The 17,750-nt window shown below is 36.8% G+C and overlaps 1 protein-coding gene across 3 annotated transcripts in view; it reads left to right on the top strand.

Annotated features, from left to right (window-relative positions):
• Positions 1 to 17,750, top strand: part of FRY (FRY microtubule binding protein) — a 234,108-nt gene that overhangs the window by 36,100 nt on the left and 180,258 nt on the right. Inside the window, exons 1-2 of one of the 3 annotated variants that reach the window (XM_051778812.1) lie at positions 9,793 to 10,118; positions 14,262 to 14,360. The exons of 1 other annotated variant lie outside the window; for it this stretch is intronic. In XM_051778812.1, the coding sequence (XP_051634772.1) occupies positions 9,914 to 10,118; positions 14,262 to 14,360 (304 nt within the window). In that variant the 5' untranslated portion in view covers positions 9,793 to 9,913. Of the gene's footprint in view, positions 1 to 9,792; positions 10,119 to 14,261; positions 14,361 to 17,750 lie in introns of those variants that run through there. One more of the 3 variants, XM_051778816.1, reaches the window with a different exon arrangement.

Here is a 17,750-nt window from a genome sequence, read left to right as displayed (position 1 = left end):
AATAGTCTCTGTGTGTGCATATATGTATGCATGTATATGTGTATATATATATATATATATATATATATATTTGGTGTTTATCTGGAGAGCCTTGGGCCACTGCAGCACTTTCAGCAACACAACCCCTAAAGGGAGCATCTGTTAAGCACATGACCTCTTTTGTCATTTTGCCTGTATTAGGGAGCTTGCAAAGGGGACACAATTACTCTCTTCTGCTAATACTGTTTTGAATGCATTTACTGTTGTTCTTGCAAATTAATTGTCAAATTAGTCTAAACTGTAGTTAACTCACACCAGCACGTGGTCACAAATAATCTCATTGGAATTTTTAAATGTTTTTCTAATTTGTTCTTGTTCTGCTTGTATTAATAGTAACTGTGTCCACTGAGATCCTAATCTGAATATTACTGGAAAATTGAATAATCAGTATACATATGTACTGTTTTATTAATCACATTAAATATCTATATCTATATATCTATGCAAAATGCACAGGCACGCTCCCTTAAATCTAACATTGTTGTATAGGCTATATAAATTGTGTCGTATTTATAATAGAACATGATGTTTTTCCAGTCCTGTGCAGGAACAATGTTTTGGGCATGATGTAGAAGCCATCTTATCATGCAGGTGATGCTTTAAGAAGTTGGAGAAAAATAATCAGTAAAATTGGGAGCTTTTGATGTCATTGGTTAAAAATGTAATGCTTTTTCACTAGTTAGGTTCTCATCTTCAAGAAACAAGGTGGACAAAAGAGTACCTTAAAATATCTCTGACTTCAAATAAGTCTATACTGTGTCTCTTATTCTTTCTTTTGTGTTTTGTGGGTTTTTTCCCCTCTTTTTTATTCTTTAAGCACTTGGAATTTTTCACTTACCTTAAAGCTTGCTTTAGGAGTCATCCCTTGCTTGTCCTTGCCAAGCAGTGCTCACTGTTATTTGAGGCAGCACCATGTCTCAGTTACTTACTGTTGGCGACTACTTCCTGTGGTTTGGAGACCTTGAGTTTCCTCACATCCTTTGCATTTGCTGATTTTTTTGACATGTGTACTGGTTGTCAACTTTTATCTCTGAGTATGGCAGGAGTGGGGGGGAGAAATTTACATGTTATATTCAGGTAGCTGTTCCTTTCCTTGCTCTCTCTGTTTCTGTGACACTGCAAGAGGAGCTCCAGTCTGCTTCTAAATCCACATTTATGAACTTGTGTAGAGGAAGTTTGCCTAAGCCATTCTTATTTTGCCCAGGCAATGCTTTCCTTACTGCAGATGGGAAAGGGAGAGGGGGAGAAGAGAGGCATGCAGAGAGGGAGTAAGTCTCTACACAGAAAAATGCTTCTATTATGAAAGAAGTATCCTACTGTATTGCAGTGTTAGATGCAATAAGTGGGCCTTATTAATACTGTTCAAATGCAAAATAAGTATGTGTAATAAAAGTACAGTTCTTCCCCTGTACTCAGTGCTGGTGAGGCCACACCTGGAGTACTGTGTCCAGTTCTGGGCCCCTCAGTTCAGGAAGGATGTTGAGGTGCTGGAGCAGGTCCAGAGAAGAGCAGTGAGGATGGTGAAGGGACTCGATCACAAGTCCTATGAGGAGAGGCTGAGGGAGCTGGGGTTGTTTAGTCTGGAGAAGAGGAGGCTCAGGGGAGACCTCATCACTCTCCACAACTCCCTGAAAGGAGGTTGTAGCCAGGTGTGGATTGGTCTCTTCTCCCAGGCAATCAGTAGGACAGGAGGGCACAATCTTAAACTGTGCCAGGGGAGGTGTAGGTTGGATATTAGGAAGCAAATATTTACAGAGAGAGTAATTGGACATTGGAATGGGCTGCCCAGGGAGGTGGTGAATTCACCATCCCTGGAGATTTTTAAAGTGAAACTGGATGTGGCACTCAGTGCCATGGTCTAGTAACCACGGTGGTGTTGGATCAAGAGTTGGACTTGATGATCTCTGAGGTCTTTTCCAACCCGGTTGATTCTATGATACAGAAGTTTGGTGTTGTACAATTAAACAAATCAGGCAAATCAGTTATGGAGTTTTTGTTTGTAACTGGAGATTTTAAAGATTATTTACGCATTCAGGCATTCAGAGTAGCTGGTAAGGATGTGTTCTGATGTTTCTAGAGCTTTGGCCTCAGATGGAATACCTTCATTTTCATATTGATTGCTCTTGCACTTGGGACAGTTTTATAGGTAGTACTAAGGAAGCTGAAACACAGCCAGTGATATAGAGAGCAAATTGAATGTTTCACTGGTACTAGAGAGAGGATAAAATTAAGTCAAACTGTATATAAGTCTGTAAATCGCACTTCCCATGAAAGGGAATGTGCTTAAATCATGCCAGACAACTCACTTTAAACCCATTTCTGTGTGGCAGACATCAAGAATATGCATGTGGTTCTGATTCTCCTGGGAGTGTGACAGCTAGGAAGGAGGATATTTTGCAGATTGAGGGAGATGGAATGCATTTTCCATCTTAGACAAAAATTTAAGATGCTTTTGTAAAAAACACTTTTGTCTCTGGAGAAAACTGAAGGGTAGACACACACCTTGCAGTTTGTGTGCTCCTTTGTTGCTTTAATAGATACCTTTATGATCACTAGATGAAACTGAGAGCACTAATTTGGAGAATCAGTTGAATAAACCTAGGTTATCTTTCACTATATGAAATTAATCTACATTTATTATATTGTTACTAAAACTCCAGAATTATGGTAGCTGAATGTGGCTCTTCTATTCAGTTCAACATGCTTTGTGTGAAAATGAAATGGGTTTTTGGGGAGAACATGGAGAAGCTGGAAAGCTACAGGCTCAGCATATAATCAAGCATATTCTGAGCTGACACTGAAAAGTAAAAACAATAAAAAATTCTATGCTCCAATTCCTTTAACAGTAGTTACCAGTACACTTTTTTCCTGAGAACACTATGATATAGCTATGACCTGAGTACATATATGAGATCCATCTGTCTAGGACTCAGGCAAAATATAGGTACTTACATAGAATCATAAAATCATTTAGGTTGGAAAAGACCTCTAAGATTGTCAAATCCAGCCATTAACCCAACACTGTCAAGTCCACCACTCAGCCATGTCCCTCAGTGCCACATCTACATGTCTTTTAAATACCCTCTAGGATGCTGACTTCATCACTTCCCTGGACAGCCTACTCCAATGCCTGACCACCCTTTTGGTGAAGAAATTTTTCCTAATACCCAATCTAAACCTCCCCTGGTGTGACTTGAGGCCATTTCCTCTCATTCTATCAGTTATTATCTGGGAAATGAGCCTGACCCCCACCTTGCTGCAACCTCCTTTCAGGCAGTTTTAGAGAGTGATAAGGTCTCCCATGAGCCTCCTTTTCTCCAGGTTATATTTGTTTTACATGAAAAACAAGCTATACCTGGCTGTTCTGACTACTACACTTCTGAAATGAGCAGATGTCACTGTTGAGGATCTAGGAAACAGTTTGCCCCAACATGAGGGTACAGATGAAACTTATACTAGTAGGAGCCTGGGCAGTAGTGCTTTCTGCTGTTCTAAACCCACTAGAGGCAGCACAAAATGGATTCTCCCCCATTTGAGAAAGAAGGGTCATATTCTTCAGAGGCTCAAAATATTTATTTTTTTTTTAATCCCAAAACCACAAGCATTTTAGAGCTCCTGACCAGCATGACATGTGGGATCATGACAGTCTTCACTCAGAAATTAAATGGTGCTGGAGAGAAGGCACTCTTGATCCCTAAGATTTGGGCACATAGATTTCACTCAGATGTGAATTGAAGTCAACACTGAATGATCTGAATCTCACCTTTAATTAGCAATAGATGATGCAAAATATGTTTCATTATGTTATGTGGATGTTGAAGTAGTATCTAGATTGAGAACAGGAAACACCTATTAAAGAGTTAAATGCTGTTACTGTTTTCAAAGGCTGGTGATAGTTGTTACCTTCTCTTTGTTTGTATGGATAATGACATAACACTCAGCAAATACTAGCCCAGTGGTTTGAGATTGAACCCTTCCATCAGGTTGTAACCCACAATCTGTTAAGACTGAAGGCATGGATATTCAAGGAGGATGGGATGGAAGTGACCCTGCATTAACTAGAGTGTGATGTTTTAGGAAGATGTGAAGGGTGGGAAAAGATGCATCTTCACAAGGATCTAAGAGAACTATATAGCTGAATTTTCTCTCCTCCTCTCTTTTCTGTGTGGTACTTATTTCAAAGTGTTTTCTGATACACTGTTCCATGTTTTGGTTTTTTTGTTGTTTTTCTTTTTCTTGCAACATTAGAAAGACATGTGAAATCTAATTCTGGTCTGTCCCATTACATTGCAAAGGACAGGTGTACTGAAGGGTGAGATGAGTTTTGTCTGCCTTTCTTCTTTCCTCTTCATTAACAAAATTCATGTAACACAATCAATTCAAAATCTTGGGCAAGGGACTATTTCTGCCTGCTCTATCTATTTTGAATCTCATCCAGCACTGAATCAATGCAACTTTGATAAGTTGGAATTTATAAAAGTCAATGTTATTAATAGACCACATAGGCATTTGCTCATCCATAAAAATCAGAATTTTCATTACCCTTTAGTTTTCATGGCAGGGAAAGGAAGAAGACTGGATTTCCTATATCTATGTGATCCCCTTGGGCAGTGGCCTCACTTAACATTAAGTGTAGCATAAACTCTTTGTAATTTATGAAAAATTTCATTAAATTGATCCTCTCTAAGAAATACATACAAGTTTCAAACATGATGAATTTTTTTCCTCTATATATTTAACACTTTTTACAGAAGCTGAAGTGCTGTTATTACCTCACACATATGCGCTAACAAAATTTAATTTATGTAGAATACTGAACACTTAAAAGTGGTTTAAAATAGAAAATTGTCTCTGAAATCTTTAACCTTAGTGTTTGTAGTTGCTCACAGTATTCACTTTCTACACAGAACACAATAGGAAAAACAGGAACATCTGCCGTGTTTATTCCAGACTAATACTACCTCTTACTAAGTAAAATTCCTGCGTAGCCCCAGGTCTTTCTCTAACCATTGTACCTAGAGCATAGGCTTGATGTCCCAGATTGCAGTGGAATAATATCAAGCATTACCATTGTGTAGATTCTGGCAAGTTCCACCCTCAGCCTGTGATCTTTGGAAGATGCCCAGCCACTGGGCTGCCACTCGGGTGCCGACAGCTCTGAGGCCATCTGTGAGGAGCCCTGTCAGCTGGCTGGGTTCCTGTGCTCTGCCTCTACACTCTACCCTGCCAGAAAATGCCTGTTCTCAGGGTTTGCGATGCTTTCCTGTTGGAGAAGGATCAGCTTTCGAGTTCTCATGAAAATAAGGCTGCGGCAGCTATCATGTAACGGGAACATTAGTGTGAAATAAAATTATTACAAATGGACATTAGAAAATGAATTTTTTTGCTTTTGAAATGCTGCAATATAAGTCAGCTTTCCTACTTAATATGGGAAGTGCACATTCTGGATCAAACAGTAAGGAACTAATATCTTAGAATCAGATTACAGCTTTTACCATATATTTTGTTTGTTGTTAGCAAGCAAGAATATGATTTCCATTTAAAGGTTCTTATCTTCTTTCAGCTGAAGGACAATGCAGCTGAAACACTTAGCCAAATCTCTTGTCAATATTCATCTATTAAAATCAACATACCAACATAGAAAGTAACTCTGTAAAAGCTCTATCTTTTCTTGATGTTTTATCTGTTAGTGTTTGAGAGAGGTGAAGAATTGTCTGGGCTGAAAGTCTGTTTCTCTTTTCTGTGACTGCAATTCGATGTTAAGTTACCTATTGCAAATTAAAACTGTAAATGTAGTGCATGATATGACTAACATCTCTTATTTAGTTTCTCGAAGGTCAGGTGTAGTAGGAAACTAAGCCCTAATTGCACAATTCTATGAGCCAAGTGTTTGCTACAAGGGTAGAAATTAATGTGAACCTAATATGATCTCTTTGCTGTCTTTAACAGGATGACCATGACTGGTTGTTTATTGACCTTTTTCTCTTATACTCACTTCTGAAAAATGATGCTTGACTAAGGAGAGGGTTTTTGGATGCTGAAGTTGGACCTAATCCAGACTCTTCTTATAACAGCATTAGGCTGGAAGAAATGGGTTAATTCAAGCAGAGAACATGTCAGATGTTCACATCCTATGGATTAAGACAACCAGGTTATTCCAGAAAATTAAACAAATAATTTCTTATGTAACAGTTGGAGGATTTAAACAGCTGTATATTTTCCTCACTTTTTGATACCCAATTTTCCTTTCTTGAATTGTTTAGCTTTTGTATTTGAGATGCAAAGCAAAAGAGGTTAGAGACTTCATGACACAGATAACTTGGCAGATCTGTGAGTGTTCTGATGTGTATAGGAAATGAGAGCTGGGTAATAAGTCCTTACATTGAACAAAAGAACAAAATTGATTTTCTAAATTGGTAAGTTCTGTTCAACAGTCTCCTGGGCAAGCAGGTACCCAAGAATATTCAACTTGATTGGTAACAACTTGATTTCTTTAAATATGTCTAAAACCTGTAATACACAGACAAATTAATTAAGTAGCCTGAACATTGCCTTTGTAACCTTAGTTTTACAAATATTTTAACTAAGGGTAACTGGGCACAGTCACTAAAAGAAACAATTCATATATCCCTCTCCTGGATGCTTACTCTTGTATTTTTGTCCTGGTTTCTGCCATAGTTTGCTATGCAGCCTCACAAAGTGGATGGTAATGAACCAAGGACAGAAGCTCCATGGGACACAGGCAAGAAGGATGAGGCTTGATTTATTGAACCATGCTGGCTTAAAATGTTAGTAAAGCTCGAACTTTCCTCTCCTGCCATTGCAGTTCCTCCAACTTATATGGCTAAGAGGCCTTCTTCTCCCTTGGAGGTATTTACATACCACTTTATTCTGCTATGTACAGCATGGTGGGAAGGGCCATGAATTCGTGTACACTGATACAGAAGTTACTTTACCAAACCATACAGGAATTCATTGTGATGTTGGTTTTCTTCTTCCATAATACAGATTTTCTGAGCCAGCCTGCACAAGGTGACACATTGAGAACACTTTTTAGGAAACTTTTTCTGCTGTTGATAAGCACAAATATTTCTTCAGCTGAAAATGAGAACAGCAGCTCTAATGTGGTCATAATAACACTAGGCTTACTGCACATAAAATATAACAAGATTTGCTGCTGTATTATTAAACAAAAAGCTAATGATAATTTCCCCTATGAGAAAATTGGCTTTTTTATGACCTGGACCAGGCTGATTTTGTAACATCAACTCTATGTTTCTGCAGTACAGACATCCAAACACAAATCAGTTATCAAACATCAGTTACTTTTAGCATTTTTTTATCAAATTTTGATCGAAAGAATTCATAATAGAAACTGCAGACACTACAACTGAGTAGTCTGTTGGAGGGAAGGGGTATGATGTCCTGATTTAGCCTTTGACTGTAATGGATAAACCCAATGATTATTATACTGACCTTTTAAAATTGTAAGAAAGTACTGAACTACATAGAACCTACCAGAGAAGCCTGAAGTCTTATGAACCTCTGCCAGCCTTAAAATTTAGCCAAATTATGATTCCTGTGCTTTGCTTTTCATACTTTGAGCACTTTCTTGATTAGTTCTGAATGTAACACAAGGATTACTTTCTTGTAGTAATCTCTTCTGAAAGATCTTGTGTAAACCTTTGATGGGATAAATAATAGAGTTAGTCTACTAAAATGACACTTAGGCACCTCATTCTCAATAACTTTCAGACACCACCAGCACCCTCAGTTTCTGCTTTACTGCTGCATACTCCTTTGCTTTATCTGCTTAGGATTTTCAGTTTTCAGAACAAGTATTTATTTGCCTGTCTTGATTTCTAGTTCTGAATGAATTTTCCAGTGTGTGTTCCAGAGCAGATCCTGTAAAAGGCAATTAATTTAGTGATGAGATGTTTGGGGTCTTCATCTGTCTTCTGGATTTCCACCTGAAGGCCACTCAGGGGTAAACTGTTCTTAGATTTCTGTGTACTGTTGCTGGATCAGGGATTTGTGCTCTTGACAGGTTTTCCCCATCTGATAGAGTGTGACCACTATCACATATTTGAGTGTCTCAGCGGCCATTTCTCCTATTGGAAATGTTCCACTTGGCATGAATATTCATTGGGCTGCAGAAGGTAAGATTGTATAGTGCAGCGATTGTATCACTCAGCTAGAATATGGGACAGTCTCTTTCAAGTCACTCTTCTAATGAATATTTAATTATTTATATGTGTTGGAGTACTTTCAGCAGGAAAAGTTAAGAGCTGTCTCCAGAATATCCTGTAGCTTGATGCTTAGGTCACTTATTGAAGATACTGAAATTTTATATAAAGCTTCTGTCAAATTTCAGTTTAAAGCTCCTCAAATGTCAATTCTTGCATTTGATATTTCTTATTTCTCAGTCTTCACACATGGTTCAGAGATATTTATTTGCTCAGATTTAAGCATTTTCTGTTGGTTTGAAAAGGGGGTTTTTTTATGTATTTTGGTTTAGTTGTGTTATCAGGAATGAAGTGAATATTTTTGTGTTGGTTCAGTCAAAGCTGAAAAAGCAAGTGGAGTTGGAAGAGAAGGAGAAGCAAGGAAAACTTCTTGGACCTTTTTTTTTTTCTTGAGAGGGAGGAGTTATTAGCTGGGAAAAACAGAGGATGAGATCCACAGCTGCTATAGATTTGAAGGACTTGAACAAAGTGTTTTGGTCTCCAGTGATGAAGACCAGTGTCTAGAGGAATTTTTAAAATGTAACTGAGCAATTTAGACATATGATTCCCTTTGGTCATAACTTAATTCGCACCACCTAAACCTCCTTTGGAGTCCAGTAGAATTTTCAAAAGCTTATTTCCACATATAAACAGAGCTCATGATCTTTTGAATACTCAGTAAGATCAGAAATAATCATCATGGCTAGGCTTCACGAATGAAGATTTGGGAAAGGCTCTATCCACATTTGTTACAAGCACGCTGGTGGCTAATGAGGCCTATATGAGATAATGTCTGATTGCAAAAGGCACAGCAGAAGCACTCCTTAGGTGGTATATTCTACAAGACACGGTTCTTTCTGCGTTGTCTTTTCTCCTCGAGAGTGATCCTGCGTGCGTTCTCAAAGGAAGCAGCAGCATTATAGATGGTCACTTTGCTATCTAATGTTAAATATTTAATTTGATGTTCATTTGGTTTAAATCACTTTGGTTTAATTTATCAGCTTTTCTGAATTGAAGGTGTGATTTCTGAGTCCAGTGTATTTTAGACTGGATCATTCCATTCATAATTTCAACTTTCAGCCAAATTCAATACAATTCTAGGAGGAGCAAGACAAAATCTAGCAGACTTTGCATCCTTCTGCATTTCTAACACAATAAAATACTTAAAAAGCTACACAATTATATATCAAGATATATAATTTCTCCCGTTCCTTCCAAAAGGTTTAGCATCACCTGTTTAGCTTGCCAAGTTAACGAAGTATTAATGAACTGATCTGAGAAATGCTGTGGGTATAATATAAACCATACTAACCCTAGACAGTGCCTCATGTTAAATTGTAGTTCCCCCTTTGCTGAGATTGTGCTGCTGAGCTCAGGTTTATTGAACTTTCTAATTACCTCAGAACTTTCAAACAAATTATTTCAGCCTGTCTCCTCCCTGTGCTACTTCACTGATGCAAGGAGGGGCAATGCAGTAACTCTACACCTGTCTCAGCACATGCCTATCCACCTGCTCAACTTCCCCAACAAGTGAGTTGAGCATGAGAACATCTGAGATTGCTCAGCTCTGTAACCACTAGTCCAAATACTTCTGGATCTCCAGGCTGCCTTTGCTTTCCTGGGGTGACTCTAACAGTTAGTGCCCTATAATGGCAGTTGATGACAGCAGCTTGTACTCCAGGACTAATAGTAAATTGAATTCCTATCAGACTCGTTATAAAACAACAAGACGGAGAAGCCTGCCACCGGATATCCTGTTAGAAAAGGATTTTAAAGGAAAGTTTCAAAGAAATATTAGGAATATAGACCCTATACATCCAAGGCGTCCTAAGAAAAGACCGTCTATATTTTCAGGTAGGAAATGCTATTTTAATCGTTTGTTGATGCAATATATTTTAAACCTTTTTGGTAATTGATTCCAGTCAGAACTTATTCTGGTTTAAAACCTAAGACAGTTTTCACAGATGGATTTAATCAAGTGCCCTTTCATGTTAAATTATGTCAGCCACTAGAGTTTAAGTGATGGAACCAAAAAGAGAGACTTCATAGTTTTGATTTCACGTTGCTTGCTTGAGGAGTTTTTTAAAAAAACTTTGCATTTAAAGAAAGCCAGTTGTTTCTCTAGAACTTTAAACTGCATTTTTCCCAACTCCCACTTAAAAACAGTATAAGAGTCTCTCTTGCTGCTCTAATACTTTCTCTCATTGCTTTTCTGGAGGAGAGTGGTTTGGAGATATGCAGACTTTTTCAGTCTAGCTGATTTATTTATTTTATTTTTTGTGGTAGCCAGAAATTAACATCACTAAATAGTCAAATGCGTGCTTTGAATTCCTGGTTTGCACTGGAGCCTGTAATGTCAGGAGTTAATAATTTAGTTTAACTCTCTAGTTGTTAAGAAGTAGGAACAAGGTGTAAGAGTGGATTTCAGTCAAGCTGATGGCAAGTCTGGAATATTTTGTGTTTGTTTTTTTTATTATTTGAAATATGCCTAAAAATAGGCAACGGATTAGCATGAGGACAAAGGATTTGTTGGAAAACAATCAGGTCATCTGTACTAGGAGGACTTAAAAGGTTCTAGGGGGGGAAAAAATCAATATCAGCTCATCCCTACTGAAACTGAAGATGTGTTTCTGTGAGTGATCAGAGGAAATGAAATCCTTTATAGAAACAAAAATATACTGGTTTTTAAATTTAGATTTCTTCCTTTCCAGACAAAAATTAGGATTTTCACATTTCCAAGGGGAAATAGTGCAATAATACAGATCTTTGAAGAGCTGTGAAGTATATAAAAAAGTGTTATTGATTATTTAAATATTAATTTTATATTCCTTAATAACAGCTAAACTTACATGGGTACCTTTTCAAGAGCTGAAACGCTGGTGAAGGAATATGAATACAATGTTAAAAGAGAACACAGGCCAGCACTGTTTGTGTGAGATTTAGAACCTCTATTGTACCTTTATTAAGGTTGTTGAAATAGTTCAACTCCTTAGGAAATAGAGCTTTTCTCTTCCTTCCTATTTTACTTCCCAACTTAAAAAATGCAAAAAACCTTATCAGATCTCATGTCATGTGACTCAGATATGCCCAAGGCTCCTGGACTTCCCAGTGTCTGAACAAGTTCCTCCTAAGGTGATGTGGTCTGTTGGTGACTGTCAAAGCACATTATTTTGGACAGGATAAACCCTCTGTATCTTATCTGCCTCTGTAGCTTGTCTGTATCTCAGTTGCTGCTTTTTGTCTTTGAACTACTTTTTCTGCTCCTTAATTACTTCTGTGTTTGGGGTTTTTGATTTTTTTTTTCCCCTCCTGTAACTTTTTGCTTTTTTTCCTGTACATCAACATTTTTTTTAGAAAAAACGTATTAAATATTAGCCTTGTGTGTGATCTCCAACACCTGTACTCTGTTGTGTCCAGCCAGATATCTCCTTTATTCTGTGATTTTTTTTTTTTTAAATGCAGTTCTTTCTTCTCTGTTTCCACCCTCCCAAATTACCAGTAATACTCCATTGTTTGTGCTGTGTCAGATATAAGCACTTTCATGTAGTTTGTGTGTCTGGAACACAGCCATTATGCTTACAAAATCCAAGGCAGATGTATTATTGTACACTCAAGAACACTTAACTCAAAGGTAATGCAAATTGCTTCCTATAAGCAATTGATGGAGCATGATGGAAAGATGGGTATAGTCTTTCATTTGGTAGGTCAGCATGGGAGGAGCTTTACTTGATTTGCTTTTGAAAACAGGTTAACAAAGTAAGCCTGAAGTCCTCTAAACCATTGTCTTTCATGCTGTAAATGAATGTTAGAATGGAAACAGAGCTGTATCATAGAATCAGAGTGTGAGTTGGAAGGGACCTCTAAAATCCATGTACTCCAACCACCCTACTGTGGGCAAGGACATGTTCCGCTATGTTTGGTTGCTCAAAGCCCTACCCAACCTGATTTTGAGCACTTGAGATAGATAGATAGATAGATAGATAGATAGATAGATAGATAGATAGATAGATAGATAGATAGATAGACAGATAATAAATAGAAGTATAGACAGACTTTGTCTGCAGTCTTTTGGATCAGTGCTGAAGCCCTCTGAAGAATATGGTAATTCTTACTTCCTTGTTTCAGCCTAGTCATCTCTTAATAGAAATATTTTAAATCTTTATCGTTTTGTCTACTCTACATTCTTCTAATCCCCATATCTCTGCTAAGTCTTTTATATCACCATTAACCTATCTCATGTTTAGGACATGGTTGCAGTTTAGTCTGAAGTCATGCACCTCCTGTTTTCTTTCCTTTTATTCTGTCCTAAGGAGCTTAACTAATAAAATAGTGAATAGTGACACATCAAGGCATCTAGGTGCAAGGATATATGTCAGTTCATACATTGGGACTTTTGTTTCAGACTTGATGCAGCCTTGGGGAGGCATCTTACATTCCATAGGCTTGTTTTACAACTTTTTCTTAACTGTGATAGAAGCTCACTCTTTAGAAATGAAAGCTGCAATGTGAGAAACATGACACATCTGTGTCCTGCTGTCATGAAATTAGTCATTCACATATGCCTAGGCAGGACTAACCAGAGAATGGTATCCCTGGGGATACCATACATGTCAGTGTTCACTCCCACATGGCAAGGGGAGGACAGAAACTATGACTGTATGGAGAAACCATGCCATTGCCAAAGGAATATGCTGCACAGATATACCTTTTTCTTCTTCCACAAAGCACTTAATTTCTTTTTGTTCTTTAAATTTGAAATGTTTAGGTCTGCTGCATGCTTCAGGGCTTGGTTAATGTCAACTGGTGATATCAAAGTCTTAGTTTTTACTATTTCATGGTTATCTTTAAAAAGAAAAAAAACCAACACAGGCACAAGGGAGAAATCAACATTATAGGGCCATTTATTGTCAGTGGAGAGATTCATCATCTTAATTAGTGGAGTTTGTACGTATCTGCTGAACATGCCTTCAGCTCAGCATACTGATGCTGATCGTAGGCATGACTGAACTTTACCCTGGCAGGACCATGCAAAAGTGAACAGTGTCTTTTCTTAACCTGAGTAATCTCCATGATAAACCTCTTACTTTTTAATGAGAAAAGAAAGAATTGTATAAAGACTGAGTGGGCAATGAAGGCATCTTAGGAGACCATGTCTTGAGAGAGCTACCTAGGAAAGGTAAATTAGAACTAACTGAAGGGGCACAAAATTAAAATGCATTAGCTAAACATCATTAAATGTCTATGGTAACATGTTCAAAAGCACAAAAGAAAATTAGTCTGTATTTATTAATTTTAATCTAGGGAAGTGTAGGGTGAGTTTTTACTCCTATTTCTTTTTGGAAGGCTGCTGATGTTGTTTTTTGAGTTTCCTATTTATGCATAGCAAAGACATGAGATTTTGCCTGGGAATGTTAATTTTCTGTAGAAAATAGAATAAACAATACAGAAATTGAAAAGGTCAAAATATAATGTTTAAGTTTTACTTGGAAGCCATTCATATTGTGAGTTGGAGGTGTTTGTTTAAGTACCACTGAAAATCCAATTCTAGTACTGTTATTAGTGTCTTGTAGGTTTTTTTTCTTCTCCTGCATCATTTTTGTATCCAGGTAATCTGTATCATTGTTGAATACTGCTTGTTCAATGACAATGACAAAAACTGACAATGCTGTGTCAGTTTTTAAGAACAGAAGGTGAGAAAAATACTTTGGTTTTTCTGCTTCTCCGAGGACCAGGCACACCTCCATTTCACAGCGGTATGCCTGTGCCTCAGGTGTTGTCTTCCCAGCCAAAATAAGCTCTATGTATTCTGTGGGACAACATGTTATCTCTACTTTTGTAAAAGCAGTGTGGTGTTGCTATGAACTAATGTAATAAAGGTCAGTGGTTAACAGTACTTTACACAGCTACTCAAAGTAAGAATGTAGGTTGCTAGTCTGATTTTACAACAGAATAGCTAGTATTCTGTAACAAATTCACTGCCTTTTTTTTTTCCCCCAGTGAACATATTATCGCAGTTAGAAGTCTTGAGATACTCTCTCAAAGCATTTCTGGAGTTCAGACCAGCGTACAGTCTAGCAAAGTCACTTTCTAAAATAAGTAAGTTGATTTGACACTATATTTGCATGTAAATTATAATGATGAAAATAATAAAGGAAAGAAGGGGGTTATATGTAAAAAAAACACTCAAAAGTTGTTCAACAGTGATGTGAATAAATTATTTAATGTTTCGTGAATCATGGAGATAAAACAGCCAGTATGTATGACTTATTTTTTTCTTTTGACTGGTCATGTTAATTGAGAAAGACTTGCCAAAATCTAATTAGTTTTAATAAGGATGCTTAAAATTATGGCTACAGTATGTGTCTTGATTTATAATGATCTGTGTTCAGTATTTTAATTTGGTGAAGATTTGAATATCCTACCTCCTCTCTGAATAAATTGTACTGCATGATAATAATGCATGCTTGCAATCTGCATATGATAATTGCTGTTCACTTATGGTACCCCTAGTGGCACCTTGCACAGTTTGGAGACATTTGGGAGATTGGCCTGTGATGGTGCTGCATTTTACAAGTATGATCCAGCAGAAGGGAAGGCAAAACTGGCTTGTCCAAAAGTTCCTTCTCTTTCCTTCCTGACTTGAAAAGATTGGCTTGGTTTCCCTTTAATACTGCTACCAAGACCTTCTGCTGATTGAAAATGCAGGGGGAGGGAGGTGTAGCACTTTTTTATTTGATTTACTGTTCATATTGCAAACTGATGTTGGTTCTGTATGTATGTTGGTTCTGATTTTTATTGGGCCTTTTGTTAAGATATGCCATTAGTACATTGCTGATTGGGTATGTATTCACCCACTGATCTGGGTGAGTGACCACTGCTTTATTAATAGAAATTATAAAATTGATAGTATCTTGCTTTGATGTGTATTTTTACACTCTCTTGCGTATTTCTACATATATTATTTAGTATACTCTTCAGAATTTTAGTTCTTGAATGTTTCTATTAAAGTGTTGTCTTCTTCAGGAAGGATAGGTTGATGACTCATAGGAAAGCTCTGGATTCTGCATTTTGAAGTCACATGTCATAGATGCATATTGTCAGACTTGTGTTTTTCTTGGGTTTATTGGTATTTTGTGGACTGGGGAGAATGACTACCAAATGTTCTTGTATGCAAGTGATGAAGATGCTGCCTCATCTTTAAGTTGTATCTGGGACATAAAGGGAGCTCTATGTCCATTGGAGTGACTTGAACATGAAAATGAGGGAGAAGATAGGGAGGAAGGTGAAGTTAAGATAGGGAAGGCTCCTTCTGATATTGTGGCTTGAATTTTTGTTTTCTGATTTGTTTTTTGTTTGTTTTAAAAACTGTTTAGTTGTTTCCTAGATTTTGATTGCCACTATCAGTTGTTATAAGTGTTGAGACTCCTCTTTAAAGCAAAGGCTCCAGTGTCCAAGTAAACAAACCCCATTGTACACATAGTAATATACCTCAAATCTTAACATGTTTAAGGGTTTGTAGACCTCACTCTGCTGAAAGATCTTGTGAAGCAATTATAGCACTTGTGTCCTGAGTTCAGCACAAGTTTCTGTGTGTGCTGCTTTAGAAATAGGACGTGAAAAAAGAATCTGGATTAGCAACATAGTTTGCCAGTTTGACCCTTTGGCTTTCTGCTATGTCCTTTCTAGAGGATAATGATTAAAGTGTAGAGTGAAATCTTCGAACTTGTGCTGAATGCTCATCTCTGGGAAACACAATAGGGGTTTTTTTGTATGTTTATATAATTTTCAAGAAGCAACATTGAATTCATATTCATATGAATATGATACTGGTTTTATCTACAGAAAAGTATAACAATATAAAATGTATTGAATTTTATAAATAAAAAATCAGAGTCCTAACAAATATTAGCAAAATAGGAAACATACAAAAATGTTTTAAAATAATGAAGAACAAGCCAGTCACTCTTTACATCAAATGGTAGTAGTTTTAACTATATTCCATGTGCAGTAAGTCTGTGAGGGTTTGTTGACATTATTTCTGAGTAAGTCTTTCTTTGGCCATCAAGACACAGCAGGATATTTTATTCTCTTTATCTGATTTAAGATGCAACTTAAATAGCGGAATCACCATAAAAATATGCCCGCCTTTGACCCATAAAGAAATATTTTTGTGCTAATGGATTGGATAGATTGCCAATAATTTTTTTCAGAGAGTTGTGAAATACATATCATTTTATTACATGAAAGACAGACATTACTTTTAAAGTCTTACAGTAGTGCATCTGCTGTAATCAAAAGCTTATCAGCAAAGTGTTTTAAAAGAATTAGACTTAAAAGTTATCTAAGTAGCTTTGATTTAACCTTCCTGCTGATGTATATTTTATTCCTCTTCTGAAGAGCAATCTTCACATAAGTTAATGTAGGTAATGACATTGAAGTATGTTCTCTTGGCAGTCAGATGGGTCTATGCACTGTGTATAAATCACTCAAAATATATTCCTTTTATAGTGCTTGTTTACTTTCAGAAGCTGTAGTAGACTTGCTGGGTGCATTTGGTAGGTAACCAACTTTCAGCTGTTTATAATTAGCCTTACATATTTAATTGGAGCATACTATATCCAAAGCACCCAATGATCTTGGAATCTCTGAAATAAAAAATCTCAATGTTTTCTTAATTTTAATTTCTTTGCTGTCTTACTGTACCTGAAGTTAAACAACAGGTTTAGGAGATTCTGAAAATATTTGCTTAATTTCAATAATTTTTAAAAATCGGTATTTTATTAATCTTTTTGGATTCAGAGATTGTTCGCCTGAGGATGGGTGTAAATAGTGTAATTCATCCTAGTTACAAAAGACTACCCATTGAAACCACTTTGAACACAATTAGAATTATCTGGAAGTTTGTTTGTTTTTTTTTTACCGCTTCTCATGATAAAAGATGCCCTTTTGAATGAAATCCTTTCTGATAAAGAAAAGAATTAGTCAACTGTAGCTCTCATATGAATTTTCTTTATTGTTACTAATTAAGAGTGGTTAATTTGGAATGTGGGTTTTATGCATTTTGGGGATTGGATCTCAAATTAGGAGCCTGATTCGAGTAGCTCAAAACTTTCTTTATTGGGGTTTCTGGGAAATTGAAATTGCACAGTGCTTCACAATATGAGATCAATATAAATTCTTCTTCACACAGGATATACTAATATATAGCTGCTACACAAAATTAAAATGCAGTATTATATTCAGATACAATTTTGAAGACCTGACATATATCCGTTCATGCTTTGTAATCCTATACTTAAAGTTGCACTTAAAATTTATTAAAAGAGGAAATCCTTCCCATCGATTACAGGAAGACATCACTGCAGGGAAAAATGTACATAGTTAAGCAATGTATGTTGTGTTTGATACAGTGTAGTGGCTCCTCTTACAACAACCTGCTTGGGTAGTGGGTTTTTTGTTTATTTATTTGTTTTAGAACTGTCTGAG

The sequence above is a fragment of the Manacus candei genome, unplaced genomic scaffold (genome assembly GCF_025592945.1).
Source record: "Manacus candei isolate 608988 ecotype Guabito, Panama unplaced genomic scaffold, ASM2559294v1 h1tg000014l, whole genome shotgun sequence".
NCBI classification, from domain to species: Eukaryota; Metazoa; Chordata; class Aves; order Passeriformes; family Pipridae; genus Manacus; species Manacus candei.
Note: the sequence above shows the minus strand (reverse complement) of the source record. Positions and strands in the feature narration are given on the sequence as shown.